The 17,542-nt window shown below is 38.3% G+C and overlaps 2 protein-coding genes across 4 annotated transcripts in view; one reads left to right on the top strand and one right to left on the bottom strand.

The window, feature by feature from the left end:
- The window catches only part of LOC115883870 (ATP-dependent helicase brm-like), a 220,412-nt gene that overhangs the window by 61,257 nt on the left and 141,613 nt on the right, over positions 1 to 17,542 (bottom strand). The window contains exons 5-6 of the mRNA XM_030902283.1: positions 5,349 to 5,658; positions 2,758 to 2,886 (exon numbers count right to left, since the gene is read on the bottom strand). Of these exons, the coding sequence (XP_030758143.1) occupies positions 2,758 to 2,886; positions 5,349 to 5,658 (439 nt within the window). The remainder of the gene's footprint in view (positions 1 to 2,757; positions 2,887 to 5,348; positions 5,659 to 17,542) is intronic.
- LOC115883876 (inositol monophosphatase 2-like) overlaps positions 9,833 to 17,542 on the top strand; it is a 29,890-nt gene continuing 22,180 nt past the window's right edge. Inside the window, exons 1-3 of one of the 3 annotated variants that reach the window (XM_030902293.1) lie at positions 9,844 to 9,898; positions 9,957 to 10,027; positions 16,416 to 16,488. The gene's annotated coding sequence lies outside the window, so the exon portion shown is untranslated. Of the gene's footprint in view, positions 10,028 to 16,415; positions 16,489 to 17,542 lie in introns of all 3 variants that reach the window. The other 2 variants (XM_030902291.1, XM_030902294.1) reach the window with 2 other exon arrangements.

Raw genomic sequence — 17,542 nt, 5'->3', positions numbered from 1 at the left:
CAAACGAATTACAGATACACCGTCTTCGATATACCTTCGTTAGCGGAATTAGAGAAAATAAGTGTGTTGGCCGCAGAACGAGTGGTGGCTCCACCGTACAGCACTTGTAAGAGGAAATTAAATCTGTCTTGTCAAGAATTCGCCCATTAGGTTGCATATCTTCCCAATTATTTCAATAAACGATATTGGTCATTTAAGAAAATATTTTTAAGCGATTTTTCTTATAAACGGATTATCGCTAGACACAGACAGTACTATAGGATATTTACGGTCTATCTATATAATTGTATAAAAATGCAAGATGTGGCGACCGTAGAAAAAGAAACTTCCGACGACGACCGCTGTCAAAATTATAATGCTACGAAATTTCATAACAATAACCGCCAAACTAACTGCAAAAATAAGTTAAAATAGGCGCAGTTCTAACTTCAAAATAAAAATCCGAAATGAATCGAGATCCTGAGGTATTACTGACAGAGCAATAAAAATGACTACCATTAAAAATCAAATAACGCAACTTTTGTCTCGTTAAGCCGATTTCGTACGTCTAGTAACTTCTAAGATTTAACAATGGACTTCGAAATATTAAAACCACTGACTGTAACGTTTTTAGTTCGTTACGTGTCTTTCATATATAATATATAATGTATGGCGTATCATCACCGGAGTCCGTATCGCTCAGGCCTGATAATTTACTTGACGCGCCTGGCGTAATTTTTACGTTCTCTAGTCAGCAACCCTGTTATCGTTTCACTGCTTCTGTGGAGGCGCTGTCAACATCGTTTCAATTTTTCGCTCTCTGCGCTGTGGACTCACTTTTGCTTTTGCCGCTCTGCGGTCACCTTCAGAGCCCTGCTTAGAGAAATTGCAATTATTTAAATCTTGCTGTGTAATTTGAATCAGCTGTTATTTCGAAGCTACAGGTAAAGATGAGATATTATCTTTATTAGATTCGTTATTATTATTGAATATTTGTAGGGCTGAGTTTCGGATGTCCCAACTTAACTTGTATTTGTATTTTGCTGGCACGTTGGCGTTCCTTCTCTTTTGTCCTCCAGAATGTTACATGGAAGAAAGAACAGTTTCTTTGTTTATTATTGAGCCCTCGGAAGTAATTCGAGGTAGGTTTATTTTGCTTATTAGATCTTGTTTGGTTTTAAACAAGAGTTTCGTATTTTTAGGGTCCAAGGTTATGATCCAAGTTACGGACATTGTCCAAGGTACGGATAGTGTCCCCATATTGCCACAGTATGGATGTAGCGTAAGCCCCATGCTGCTTCGTTCCCATTTCTAAGCCTAGTCAGTAGTTACGGGTGTATTGATTCATGGTGTCCTCATTCTGGCCTCTTTTGTTGTATTGGCCAATAGGATAGCCGAGAGACAGTATAGAGATATGAGCCCACCTCACGCTGCTACTCTTTGAAACAGGATTGTCTCAAGAACAGCTAAGTGTAGATTTAGGTTCTGGTTTTCAGTCGATTTTCAGTCTTAACATAATAACGTACATTTTAAATAATATCGTACAGACTATGTTTAGTGGTTAGATTATTAATAACATTTATGTCGATTTAGTAGTTACAATATTATTTAGATCTTAGGTTTCATTACATTACGTCTTGTAATAGTATTACTTTCTATAGATATTATTATTGCGCTATATTAACAGATGAATAACCAGACATAGATTCTAGAATCTACGGGTTGCAACATATCAGATTTAACACCGCATAAAATTTAACAAATTAAATAAAGTAATGCTACCTTTCATATATTTTCTATAACTTTACACGCAATGTATTTTTCCATAGTCTTTTCATAAAACATATTTAATATTATTTACATACATAGCTTTTACTCGACATATAACCACTATAATAATTATTAAAATTGTACAATGCTATTTACCATCAGGATACATCATGAATGAATATAGTCACTAGTTTTAAGTAATAAACAACTGTGTTTTCTTTCTCTGTTCATGCCTGGCGCCCAATATTTGTATTTTCGATTTATTATTGTTAGTTTCTTTCCAGTGAAATACCTTATCCACGACTGCTCTACCAACGAAAAGCTGCCGTTCGCAGTGGTAATGTTTTATAAAAAACGCTATACCACTCTCTACAGTATGTCCCCGGATTGTCTTTACAACAGAAAAAAACTTTTTTATTCATGACATTTTGATAAAAATACATTCTTTATAAAAATATTTGCTTGTTCTAAAATCGTTAATCCCGTTTATATTTTTCCACATTTCCATACAGTTTTAGAAAAAAATAACAAAAAATCATGAAAATATGGTAACATTTTTAAGAAAGCATTCAGAACGTCAAAATTAGTGGTAATAATTTTCAATTAGTACAAAAAGTAAACAAAACTTTGACTCTGCCACTAATTAAACTTCAAAATTTGCGATGAATGTCATTTTGGCCGTTGATTATCATCCGTCAAGAAAAATTCTGGTGAGAAATCAAAAGTTTATTGTTTTATAAGGTAAATATTAGGCATTCTCTATGGATACAACTGACTACCGCAAGCTGTTGCTAGGATACCCTATTAATTTTAATTGTTTTAGACATTGTGAATGATCGTAAACTAAAAAGTATAAACTCTAACTGAAACCACTAATTTATTCCACTAATTGCGAGGTTCTGAATAAAGCTTTAAAACAGTTAAGATTGTGTAAATATGTCAAAAATATGTAATAACTGTTTATAAAGTTATTAAAAAAATCAAGAGATGAATAACGACTTAATATACCTTGTAGTCCTTGGTGACTTGGATGAGTTGGAGAAGGGTGTCCCGGAGGCGTGTGTCCTTGAGGCGGAGGATGTCCTTGCGGAGACAAATGACCTTGGGGAGCCAGGGCGTGACTTTGATTTGGATGGCCTTTAACAAAACACACGCTTATAATATAACTAATAGAGAACATAATATAACTAATAGAGAACATAAATACTAATATTTAAAAAAATATCTTAAATTTTACCAATTTTCTATACAATGCTTGTGTGTTTTAAATACAAAGAACACAAACTGCTTAGTGGTTTATTACTTGTAAATAAATTTGACTAACAAAAGCACTTAACATCGTCAAAAAAATTAAAATGTCTAAATTTAACTGTAACAAGAAGGGTTTATATCTTTCGCAAACATGTCATTTAACTTTTTTGACGTTCTGACTATCACTATACATATATCACCAAAAAGTATTTTTCAAGTGAGACTTGTTTACGCGCTGGGATTAAAAATTCAAGACCGTGACATGACACGCGAGGGGAGAAGTGACAAGGACAGCCTACGGTTTAGATCTATTGAATCATCCTATTGAAATTGAATTTGGTATGTCGATAGATTGAACTAAGGCCAACTTGGCCGTGTACGATACGGGTCACTGTGACAGTTTTGACGTAAGAAAGTTGATGTCGTCCGATCGCGACCAAATTTGGTGGGCGGGCATGTGAGCTACGGTACACACGGTCCCACCGTGCAAAGTTGGATACAACGATTTGTTTACATATTCATCAAGGTGGGACTAAGGATTTGATATTGAAGAAAAATGTGGGTCGATTTCGGTATAATAGACATGTTCTCTAATTTCTAATTTCAATGAATTTCGATAGCTACATATGAGTAAAAAAACATGGCACTCAAAATTTTTCTTAAAAACTATAATTTTCTCACATAAACGCAAAACAAATTTGAGAAATGCAGCAAGGTTAGAAAACGTACCCGGCTCGAGGCTACCTGTTTTTGACGTCACTGCTTTGATCGATCGATGGCGTCCGTACGATCGTGCACTTGCCGTATTGTTTTTGCAGACGTTCGCGAAGGTGTATTGCTGATGCTAAAATATTCATCTCAGTACCCAGAAACATGAATATCAGAATTCAAATATATTATAACAAAGCATTTCAAACATTAAAAAAAAATGATAAAAACTTTTAAAAAACAAGCTTTTATTAAATGCACTAAAAAAGAGCGAATAAAAATTAATGATACCGTAAAAAAAGCGAGGTTAGGTTAGGTTAGGTACAATACGATAATATTACATTGGTCGCGTTCATCAGGACAAGTTAATCAGTGAGCGATATGCCATCGAATGGTTGTCCTGCTGAACGCGCTTTTTAGCATCCCTAATAGACAAATCATAAGTAATGCATATTAAATTGTTTACGCCCATTTTTGGCAGAAATCGAGGGGATTAGTCAACCGAGAAAAATAAACAAAATGGTTTGTTTTCGTTTTCCAAAACATTATGGGCCATTTGGCGTATGTGACGTTTAATCCATCATGCATCGGTAGCGTAGCGTATTTTAAATATGATGGAAAAAATGGCGACTGATCCCAGAGCGCTCACAACTAATCAGCGCGTTCAGCAGAAAATTAGTGATCGCTGCAGTAGCGCTACGTCCTGATGAACGCGACCACTGCCTTAGCTTCTATATACGCATGCAAATTTTCAGTTTAATATGATAATTAAAATTTAAAATCTGCCCCCTCCTCCTAAATACGGGCCTCTGACAGCTCAAAAACTCAATAATTTTGTATTGTTAAAAACCAAGTGTTGTTTGTTATCGCTTTCAAGTAGGTAGTATAATATATGTATTATAATTCATATGAACTTAGTGACTATCCATCGCGCCACTGGTTTGAAGTTGACTGAAGTTTTTGCATTGTATTAAAAAATCGGATCCCATAACAACACCTACTGTAGGCAAATTATGAGAATCTGCCTTCTGAAACCCGTCCTCCATCTCACTAAGTAGCTTTGTTTTTAAACTCGTAATAAACTCCAAATATTAATCACAATAAACCAAATTTAATATACAAACTACATCCATAAGCACACACGATATGCCGTATTCTAGCTTGTCCTGTTAGAAATTCCACAGGGTGCAGACAGCCCCGTTTACTCGCGCGGAAATACCGATCGAAGCAGTGACGTCAGGCCAATAGGTGAGCGTTTAGCGGATTCAAATGATTTAACAAAAAACAAACAAACTTTGCATACTAAGTTTTAATGTCATAATGAATTATTTTATGGGAAGTAGGCACGTTTTAATTTTTTTGTGAACATTTCTATTGGGGACGGACTACAGGATGGCGCCCTAGAAGTTTCGAACCGATGCCTCTAAATGGACGAAATCATCAGTATTTGCTAACTAAGGAATGCTAACAATTACTATTAACGCTCACATTTGCTGATTTGCTAACACTACGTCAGTAAAAATTCAATAACTAATTTCAAAACAGACTTATACTATGTGAATAGAGTATAAATTATTTATCATCAGCATCTTTTACATTACAAATCTTTAATATAAATTTTAACGTCCGTTAATAGGTACCTTGTTGTGAATGCCCTTGCGGTGATAAATGAGGAGGTGGATGATTCTGAGACGGATGGCCTAGAGGTGGATGACTCTGAGGTGGATGACCCTGAGGTGGATGACCTTGAGGGGGATGGCCCTGAGGTTGATGACCCTGAGGCGGATGTTGCTGTTGCTGGGGCAAATGTCCTTGGCTGGGGTGCGTTTGAGGTGGTGGATGTCCAGGACCCGAATGCATCGGTATTGGCGGATGAGTCTGAGGCGGATGTACAGGACCAGTATGACCTTGTGGCATATGCTGAGGTGGTCCTGGTGATGGAGACGCAGTCTGGAACAATTTTGTGTGTTTAGTAGAAATTTTTAAAGATTACACGAATACGCAACACACTATTTTAATGTCTAGGTTATATTTAGGGTTTCCATACGTCCGGATTTGCCCTGACATGTCTGGGTTTTTAAAGTATTCGAGCTGGTCCGGCCAGAATTTGAAATAATGTCCGGGAAATACCGTATGATCGAAAAAAACGGAGTCCAGTTGAAGGTTGATTCTCACTATACCTTCCTTATCAGCTACCTTCCGTTTTCCCTTCCGTTTACATAAAATATTATATCATGTCAATGGATAGGACAATGCACACTATCCATTTCGTTTCCCTTCCGTTCCATATCCTTCCTTTCCATACATTTTTTTGGCGGACGGACTGAAGCGTATCGGAAACAGCGTTGTCGAGTTCTTACATTTGTACCAGTTCTGTTAAGATATTCTTGATACTTATTTATTCTTTCACCTCTTAATTAAATCTATTACCTTTTTCAAAAGATACAAATTTTTAAAATAAAACTTTCGTAATGATATAAATTGTACAATAAAAAGTATGGAACTGATACGGAACGGAAGCCTATGTATAGCGTCAATATACAATAAAAAATACGGAACGGATATGGAATGGAAACGGAAGGTATAGTGAGAATCAACCTTGCCTTCGACAGCGATCTTCATTTCATGGCCATCGCTGACGCAGATTTTTTTTCGATCATATGGTGTAAAATCAACTTAACTTTCTTGAATATTGTAATCGTTACGATGTTACTAAACCTGCTACTACCGATGCTACTAAACCGACATAGTTCGAATGTACCCATATTTATCGGGTCAATTTTTTAATTTTAGGTGCACTCTTAGATGTAAAATGTGATTTTTTTGTCTTTATTTATTTGTGATTACGCGCACTTTATGAATTAGTCGGTCTAACAATCCATTCTTAAAATGAATGGATCCTTGTAACAACAAAAATTGAAAACAATTTTTTTTTAGAATTTTATTGCATTCTAACAAATCAGCGTTTTGTAAAAATCGATGCATATCGCTGTATAAAATCGAATGTTCTTCAAAAAAGCTCTGATATGAATTTTCATTTAATCGACTCGTTTGAGAGTTATTGAAGGTTAAAGTTCAACTTCAAATCGTATATGATAACTTCCATAATTTTTTATATTTTATCCCGAAATAATAGCTGAAAAACATAAAATCTGATATTTTATGTTTTTGAGCCATTATTTCGTGATATAATATGATAGTTTATGTTTATGAGCCGATATTTCGTGATAAAATATAAAAAATTGTGGAAGTTATCATGCATATATGATTTGAAGTTAAACTTTAACCTTCAATAATTTTCAAACGAGTCGATTAAATGAAAATTCATATCACAGCTTTTTTGAAGACCGTTCAATTTCTTACAGGGATGTGCATCGATTTTTACAAAACGCTGATTTGTTAGAACGCAATAAAATTAAAAAAAAAACTGTTACCCCATGTTATTTAAATGGTAAATAGAAAATCACGATGAGGCACCTCTTTAGATTAATATTAAAAGCTGAAATTTACAAGAAATTTTTTTCATCATCCTGAACGATAGTTTTACAGTAAATAAAAAAAAATGTTTGTGCACCCTAGTATACACCCTTCCACGGTGGTGGTTTAGCCCTCCGTGCCCTTCCCAGTTGAGGAGTTTGTCTCCGGCGGTACCCGGAGATGGAGGCTGGAGGATCTATCTCCTTTTTCTCCACCTCTTTAACATGGTCTCTCCTTAAACCTGATACCCAGTTGTCGCGAATCTATAATAAAGGATATATCCCTCTTTCTCTATTACCTCCTTGGATTTGAGGTCAATTACACTGCAAGATACCCAGCTGCATGATTATTACGCTCATCGTATTTTTAAACAAAACCTAATTTTTACGCATATTTATGAATAGGAGAATACACTTCAAGTTTTCATACGAGCCCGGCAACAGTGCGTTTAATATGTGAACAATAGAGCCCTTGTAAAAAAAACTTAGGCATTTTGTATAAGTGCCAACTTAAAGTATGTGTTGGTTAGGTTAGGTTAGGATGTATTTTAGGAAAATATTTTAACTTCTATAGGGTGGCTCAAAAAAGTATGAGTGGATCGAAATCATTTTTTTTTAAACGGAACACCCTGTGTATTATTTCTTTGTTAGATGGAAAATTAAAAAAAAACATTTTTAATATTTAAAGTATTCGAAAATTTTTAACGTTTTCGTAAATATTCGGATTTTTATTACATATGGCTGTTTCAACGATAAATACCAGACCGATATTGACATAAGATACAAATTTTGAAATACCTTAAATATAAAAGATGTTCAAAAATTGGCGCCGGGAGGCACGTATAGCCGCCCATACTAAAATATGTTAATATCTCGAAAACCGCGACTTTGACTGATTTTGATGTTATTACAAATATTGTTGCAAATATTATTACTAATCTTAATTTGAAAACCGCGTTTCGCTAGCTACTGTAATTTTGGAGTTACAATTTTTTAAAATTTTTAACCCCCTCCCATACCTCCTTACCAACCCCCCACCCCCACCAAAAACTAATGGCCAGATTCTCGGGTGCCACAGTATTTTTGTGCCAAATTTCGGTTCAGCGATTTTTGAGTTATCGTGTTTCAGACGGACGGACGGACGGACGGACCGACAGACAGACAGACAGACAGACAGACAGACAGACAGACAGACAGACAGACAGACAGACAGACAGACAGACAGACAGACAGACAGACAGACAGACAGACAGACAGACAGACAGACAGACAGACAGACAGACAGACAGACAGACAGACAGACAGACAGACAGACAGACAGACAGACAGACAGACAGACAGACAGACAGACAGACAGACAGACAGACAGACAGACAGACAGACAGACAGACAGACAGACAGACAGACAGACAGACAGACAGACACCATGAAAATATTTTGTATTTAGGTCATTTATGACCCAAATAACTCATTTTGAGTGAAATTAAAATTAGTAGTACTATTGGTATGGTCGGCTAAAAAAGAATTAATTAAATAAAAAATGTAACTTTTAAATAAGTTAAATATAAACGCCTATACCACATAACGCTAGTACAAATATGAAACATGACAATGTAGATACGATAAACATCAAATAATTAAAAAATATGTACTGTTAATATGTTTTACTGTTAACTGCGTTATTAGCAATATAGTATTTATATTATACCGGGTGCGTCTCAAAAGTGGTTCACCCCCTATAACTTTTTTATTTTTTCAGATAAAAAAATGAGATTTGGTACTTCACTCTGAATCGAATGACAAATCATATGTAAACTTTTGACATATTCGCTTAAAAACAAATTGTACTTTAAATTTCAATCTAGAGTGCCATGACTATGTTAAAACACTAATTTTTAATGAAGGACTCTTGGAAAAATAGATTTGATCGTTTAATGTTTTTAGTGTCTTGTCCTGGCCGGTTAAAAGATGTCCAAATCGTATTTTTAATCATATCTCAATTTTTTTAAATGGAACGAGGGTGGCTCATTAGCATATTTTTTGGAAAAGGCATTTTTTTACGGATAATTTGATACCACACACTTGGTATTTCGAGTCAAATTATCGTTATGAACCGCATGTTATAATTTCAAATAAACCATATGCGAAAATGTCAAAAGTTGACATATGATATGTCATTCTATTCAGAGTGTGATTTTCTATTGAATAAAGTAAAAAATTACCGAGGTTGCCATTTAAAAATCAAAAGTTGCAGTCATTTCCGGTGAGACCGGAAGTGACCGAAAACAATTAAATATGTCAATCAATTCTAATTTATGTCATAAACTAACATACCGAATCTCGTTTTATGTGAAAAAATAAAAAAGTTATAGGGGGTGAGCCAGTTTTGAGACGCACCCGGTATAGTACAGCGAACTGGACTAGCAAAAATTAACATAGAACTAACGACCTCGAAACAATAATTAAAACTAATGTAATACTTTTTATTTATAATAAGTTTATAATATTTGAACTGCGCTTGTTGTAATGATATTTTTAGATTAGATTATTTTAAAATTTAATAAAGTAGCTAATACCAATTAATACTAAACATACAGCGATAAAAAACATTTTTTTTATTATAAATAATATTTGAAATTGCACTTACAGAAACGTCTAGCTGGTCCATTGTTATAGTTTGTTTAGGAACAAAACTTGCGAGACATTGTCACACAGTAATCCCATATTTAGTTACTATTTTCGATCTGATTAGTTATTTAATTTTTAGATTAGTTTCTACCGGTATAGGAAACTGAACAATCGTGTACGTAAGTAGGAGGAGAGAGGAATTATCTGAATTACTTATTATTGTTGCGGGCCGGTGTGGACTCGACCTAACCTCACAATATGGCCCGCCCTCGGATGACCTTAACATCGCATAGACACCGCAATGATTCATTCGTTCGAGAAGAATCGAGTCCCACTGGAATGGACGAGTACATACGAGAACATTCGAAAACCTTGTCTACGCACCTAACGATCTATGGACAATTCTAGAGTTCTTTACCTGTCGGTATAAAAGCCGGCGGCGGTGGCCTACAGGGGGCAGTTATAAATATACAGTTGACGCGCTAAAATTCAAAATAACTTCTTAGTTATAAATCGTTTGTAAATAGTTCTATAAGTCTTTTATCGTTATTGTTTTTGTTAATTAGTGTTAAATAAATAGTGTTTAAATAAATTGTGACTTTCTATCCACACGGACCGACGAAAAACGTAACAATTGGTGTCAAGTGTGGCGTGTGTGATAGACTAGAAAAATAAAAAGACTAACGATGGCTCCAAAAAAATTGAAAGACCTGAAAGTGTCGGAATTAAAAAGCATACTGGAAGAGAGGGAATGCGAGACAGATGGAAAGAAAAGCATTTTGCAAGCCAGACTGAGAGACGTTTTGATTGAGGAAGGTGAGGATCCTGACACATTTTGCTTTGAGTTGGAAGGTGACCTTGACTCGTGCCTACAAAAATTAGAAGACAATTTGAATGACAAAATTACAGAAAATTCCCGGGAATTGCAAGACAATTTAAACGGCAATTTGAATAATTTAGAAGATAAAATGATGAAAAATTCCCAGGATTTAATTAATATTTTAGAAGATAAGATCGCAGAAAATTCTAAAGACATACAGGCCAGCTTTAATAATAAAATACTTAATTTAGAAGAAAAGATAACAGAAAATTCCAGGGAATTAGAAGAGAAGATAACAGATACACAAGACAAAATAACAGAGATTGAGGAAGATGTAAATAGAAAAATCGAAATTTTAAGAGAAGAAATAGCGAAATCAAATTCACCAAAATGTCAAGAAACATCGGAGGGGCCGAAACTAGTCGAAAATAAGTATATCTCAAAGTCAGTTATTAAGCCTCCACAGTTTGACGGAAAGACCGCTTGGGCCAATTATTTTTGCCAGTTTGAGGCCGTTGCGAGAGCGAACGGATGGACAATCGCTGAAAAGGCTACCGCTTTGACTGTCGCACTGCGAGGAGATGCGACTGATATTCTGCAGACATTGTCACCATCGGAACAGGGAGATTATCAGCAATTGGTACGACATTTAGAAATGAGGTACGGCCAAGCTCATTTGGAACATGTCATTCCCAGCTAAAAAATCGCATTCAAAAGTCAAATGAGTCTCTGCAGGAGTTTGAAGCCGACGTAGCCCGCCTCGTTCGCCTTGCGTACCCTGCTACGCCAGAGAATGTTATGGAGCGGTTGGCAGTACAGGCATTCTCCGACGACTTACGTGACAACGAGACAAGACAAGCACTTCTCCTAGCCCACCCAACGCACTTGGTGGATGCTTTAGCACGTGCCCTAGAATTTGAGGCCGCGAAACAAAGTTCTCGGTCTTTAGGAAGAGTACGGGCCATCGACGAATGTTCCGACGAATCCGTGGAAGGGATTGTTCGGAAAGTAATGGACCAGTACATGGGCAAGAAGGGACTGATTCATTGCTGGAACTGCGGACAGGTAGGACACGTGCGAAGCCGTTGTAAGGAGAAGAACGAAGAACCGGCTTCGTCGAGGTCGGAAAACTACTAAGGGTCGAAATGAAGGGGCACACGTCGACCTGTACCCAACATGCCCCAACGAAAACTGCTCGAGTCGCCTCGCTACAACACAAATTCAACAGCATGTTTGTGGATGGTTTTGTTGATGGAGAGTTCCGGACTATGCTGTTGGATACAGGAGCGACGAAAACTATTATCAGACCGGACATTCTTAAAACATCGAAGAAGGTTAAAACAACACAATGGCGACTACGTACTGCTACGGGGGGCTCTGCTGCTGTCCATGGAGAAGTAAACCTTAATTTTGTTATTGGGAGCACCAGTTTTGAACATCCAGTGGTAGTAGCAGATATCGAAGATGAACTTATTCTCGGAATGGACATCATGGCCACTAGAGGTTTTGAACTAAACTTCAAACAGGGAATTTTGAAAATAAATGAAGAAGAAGTGGTTCTACATCGAAAATGTGAGGAGACGCTTCGCGTGGTGGTAGCAGAAGATGTTTCGATCCCTGAGCGCTGTGAGATATTTTTGGATGGTTGCCTGGAAGATAAAATGAATAATGGGAGTATTATTCTGTTGGAGCCAAGGAACCATGACAGCGAAATAGGACGGGGGATCGCTGTTGGAAAAGCCCTGCTACGAGCGAAGAAAACTGTACCGGCGAGAGTAATGAACACAAATTATTATTCTGTATCCTTGAAGAAGGGAACCCTTTTAGGGTACTGTTGTTCGGCTCCTCAGTCATTCGAAGCGTGGAAGCCTCCAAGTTTCGACTTCAAAAATTCCGGACAAAATGGTGAAGGAGTTAGTAAACGTTAAAGGATTATCTCCCGAAAATAGTAGAAAATTGAGAAACCTAATAATCAAGTATCAAGACGTGTTTGATAAAGGAGAAGCAGGAGATAGAGGTCGTACCAATTTAGTACAACATAAAATTGACACCGGAGATGCACGACCAATCAAACAAAATCCGAGAAGACTTCCGCTCGCCAAACGTGAAGAAGCTGACAAAATCCTTCGAGAAATGAAAGAAGAGGGTGTCATCGAACCATCTAACAGCCCGTGGACATCGCCGGTAGTACTAGTAAAGAAGAAAGACGGTACCACCAGGTTCTGTGTTGATTATCGGCAGCTCAATAATGTTACCAAGAAGGATAGCTATCCCCTGCCGAGGAAGACGATACTCTAGACACATTGGCGGGGTCAACGATATTCTCTACGTTAGATCTGAAGAGTGGATATTGGCAAGTCGACATGGCGCCGAAAGACAGAGAGAAGACAGCGTTCTCGGTGGGCTCCGGACTGTGGCAATTTACCGTCATGCCTTTGGATTGTGCAACGCGCCAGCTACCTTTGAGAGACTAATGGAGTCTGTGTTAAAGGGACTATCCTGGACTACCTGTTTAGTGTACCTGGATGACATCATAGTGGTTGGGAAATCCTTTGACGATCATCTGAAGAATTTGGAAGAAGTTTTCAAGCGACTAGGGAGCTCTGGTTTGAAACTTAGCCCCAAGAAATGTCATCTGTGTCAAGAAAGGTACACTACTTGGGCCATGTAGTCTCCTCCCAAGGAGTTGCGGTAGATCCACAGAAGACCAAGACAGTGGAAGAGTGGCCGATACCTAAAGATAAACATGAACTACGAAGCTTTTTGGGACTATGCACATACTATCGCCGCTATGTACAGGGTTTTGCCACCATCGCAAAACCATTGACCAGACTTACCGAAGGCGAGAGGCGTTTCTCTTGGGACTCAGATTCTGACGAGGCATTCCGAAAATTGAAGAAGGCCCTGACTAGTGCGCCCATACTTAGCTACCCTCTTGGCAACGGAAACTTTATATTGGATACCGACGCTAGCAATGTTGCGTTAGGCGCTGTTCTGTCTCAGATCCAGGATGGTCAAGAAAAGTCATTGGTTATTTTAGTAAGACCTTGTCAAAACCGGAAAGGAACTACTGTGTAACCAGACGAGAATTACTAGCAGTAGTTAAAGCAGTGGAACACTTCTACAAGTATCTCTATGGAAGAAAGTTCTTGTTAAGAACAGACCATGCTGCTTTGAAATGGCTGTTGTAATTTAAGAATCCTGAAGGGCAGGTAGCTAGATGGATTGAACGATTACAAGAATTTGACTTCGACACAGAACATCGAGCTGGGGCAATCCATCGGAATGCCGACGCACTTTCCAGAAGACCTTGCGCTAAGGACTGTAAGCATTGTTCCTGAGCTGAAGAGAAAGAAGTGAAACTCCTAAGAACAACTGTGGTTAATGATAGTTGGCAACCCGAAGATCTTGCAAATGACCAAACCAGTGACCCAGAATTAGGTTTAGTAATTAACTGGAAAAACACAGGCCAAAGACCAACGTGGGAAGAAGTTTGCAGATATTCGCCGAACGTAAAGTCGTACTGGGCCCAGTGGAATTCCTTGGTAATAGATAACGGACTACTTCGCCGTGTGATCGAGAGACCGGAGGGACAAGAAGAGAGAAGGCAGATCGTCATTCCAAAGAAGAGGGTCCCAGAAGTCTTGGAGGAAGTTCACAATGGAACCAGCGGAGGACATCTTGGTGTTACCAAGACACTTGGCAAGCTGCGTGAACGGTTCTACTGGGTGAACTGCAAAGAAGATGTGAGGGCCTGGTGTAAGAAATGTGACATTTGCGCAGCCATTAATGGGCCACAAAAGCGTGGTAAAGCCCCTATGCGCCAGTACAATGTTGGTAGTCCCTTCGAACGAATAGCGATCGACGTGGCTGGTCCTTTCCCGGAGACGAACGATGGCAACAAATACATTGTGGTAGTAATGGATTACTTCAGCAAATGGGTCGAGGCCTACGCGTTGCCAAATCAAGAAGCGTCCACGATTGCTGATGCCCTTGTTAAAGAATGGATCTGCAGGTTTGGTGTTCCCATGGAGCTTCATTCAGATCAGGGAAGAAACTTTGAGTCCAATCTGTTCCAAGGCGTCTGTGAAGTCCTGAACATCCGCAAGACCAGGACGACTGCTCTACATCCACAATCCGATGGGATGGTTGAACGCATGAACAGAACTATCAACCGTTATCTGGCCAAAGTAGTCTCTGACCACCAAAGAGACTGGGACAAATTTCTTCACCTGTTCCTGTTGGCCTACCGTTCATCCGTCCAAGAATCTACAGGGCAAACTCCAGCCAGCATCGTTATGGGACGGGAAGTGCGCCTACCCTGTGATCTGAAATTTGGTTGCCGACCGGGAGAAGAAGTCGCCGGAGAAGATTATGTCCACACACTACGTCAAAGGATGGACGACATTCATCAGAGAGTCCGCCTAAATATTCAAAGTGCTAGTGACCGAATGAAGGAACACTACGACATTCAAGCTGAGCATGGAGGATACCAACCAGGGAAGTTGGTGTGGCTATATAACCCGCAGAGACGTCGTGGGTTATCTCCGAAGCTACAATCCTCGTGGGAAGGGCCATACGAAGTCATGGATAGAATTAATGACGTCGTATACCGTATCAGAAAATTGCCAAAAGGAAAACCGAGGGTAGTCCATTTCAACCGTTTGAGCCCCTACCAAGGCGAAATAGAAGATCGTGCTGGGACCGTGAGAACCTGCAGCTTTGATCCCCCTGATTCGGAGATGTCCTTTGACGATTTCATGGCCCGATACAACAGCAGTGAGAAGGCTCGCTATGGTGTAACCAAAGAAGATCAACGAGACCTCTTTTCCGTGCCTCCTGATTATTCGCTCGCTCATTGTGTGGCTCGAGATTTGCGGATGTCCAGAGGAATCGCTGCGACGTTCAATGAGAAGTTTGGGCGTGTCGGAGAACTACGCCGACAGGATCCAGAGGTTGGAAGCGTCTTGAGGCTAACCGACAATGCACATGGTCAAGCAAGGCACATCTTCTACCTGGTCACCAAGGAATGGTCCCCGAGTAAGCCGACTTATCTCAATCTATGGAAGACCCTGATTGAACTGAGAGAAGCCCTGCTAAACAACAACATTGCACGATTAGCCATTCCGAAGCTGGCGTGTGGACTCGATGGTTTGAGTTGGCGTACAATCCGGAACATGATTGAAGTCTTGTTCAGATTTACGGGAATCGAGATCCTCGTTTGCTGCTACAACCCAAAGCTGAGATCGGGAGAGAAAACTGTAGACTGCTATTTCTACCAGACTTCGCAATGTACCAGGGGCCAGCTTTGCAAATACCTTCATTCACCGTATAATCTCGGGACGAGCATGTACCTAAGAAGGGGGCAGTGTTGCGGGCCGGTGTGGACTCGACCTAACCTCACAATATGGCCCGCCCTCGGATGACCTTAACATCGCATAGACACCGCAATGATTCATTCGTTCGAGAAGAATCGAGTCCCACTGGAATGGACGAGTACATACGAGAACATTCGAAAACCTTCTCTACGCACCTAACGATCTATGGACAATTCTAGAGTTCTTTACCTGCCGGTATAAAGCCGGCGGCCGTGGCCAGGGGCAGTTATAAATATACCAGTGCAGTTGACGCGCTAAAATTCAAAATAAATTCTTAGTTATAAATCGTTTGTAAATAGTTCTATAAGTCTTTTATCGTTATTGTTTTTGTTAATTAGTGTTAAATAAATAGTGTTTAAATAAATTGTGACTTTCTATCCACACGGAACCGACGAAAAACGTAACATTATTTAGTAAACATTTCGCGCTGATAAGTCGAAAGGAGAACTCGCTTAATTTTAAACGGTTAGACTGAAACGTAAGTACCTTTTTATTTAGGATTGGCATTTATAAATAAATTACCAACGTCTATTTGAATTTCTAATTTTTCTTAAAGACAATTTATTTGTCCGTATCTCTCCAGTAGGAGCTATTTTATTCAAAAAGTTTTATATAACGTTGCATAAAATATTTAATAAATTTATTTTAAAAAAGTGTCGTTTTCTCGAAAAGTTCGGTACTTAATTGATTGATAGTTTTCCTGACAAGATGATTTAGAGGGGTATTATAGGAATTTAAAGTTTATTATTAAGTGGATTATATGACAAGTAAAAAATGAATATTTATTATATGTATATGGCGTCCCATTTTAGTTGAAATCATAATCTCCGTTATTAGTAAAGATATGAGAATACGGTTTGCACAGACCTGTCCCATTTTTTTGTCAAACGGAAGATGCTGCAAACAAAATTTTCATAGCCCTCTTCGTTTCTGAGCTACAAGGTCTTTTCAAAAATTTTGCAGTTTGGGGCACCTTCTGTATCTCTGTTATTGTTAAAGGTATCGAGAAGGCAAAAACTGTTTATTGTAGAACTTTTTATGTAAAATACAGTGGCATAGTCTGTTTTTCTAGAAAAAAATATTTTTGAAAATATGAACTGTTGCACATCTTATTATTTTTTCAATCAACGGTAGTAGCGTTGAATGATTGAAGATGTGCAACCTTATGAGCGATTTCTTGGCACAAAACTTGTCCGAGATGTAACAGGCGTTACCGTCAGCCTGCACGAGAATTCGGTTGAGATTTAATTTATAGCCTAAGAGCTAACGATATATTTAGAGAACATATTTTAGGCAAGCTAGAATAACTAAAAATGTATAGTTTATTAACTGGTGAACCCAGAATCCTAAGTCTGGCTGGAGGGTTGAGGGTATTTCGCCACTGCGCAACCCATAACATTTGCAAAAAAATAAATCTAAAAAACATTCTTTAGGCAACTTGAAATTTGTTTATTCTTAAATTTTAGCATCTATTTAACCTAGAAATAAGTATGCCAGACTTTTTTTTCGGGTTTAAAGTGTAACCCGACCGT

The sequence above is a fragment of the Sitophilus oryzae genome, unplaced genomic scaffold (genome assembly GCF_002938485.1).
Source record: "Sitophilus oryzae breed Bouriz unplaced genomic scaffold, Soryzae_2.0 scaffold_2006_pilon_pilon, whole genome shotgun sequence".
NCBI classification, from domain to species: domain Eukaryota; kingdom Metazoa; phylum Arthropoda; class Insecta; order Coleoptera; family Curculionidae; genus Sitophilus; species Sitophilus oryzae.
This window is presented reverse-complemented; position numbering and strand designations above follow the sequence as displayed.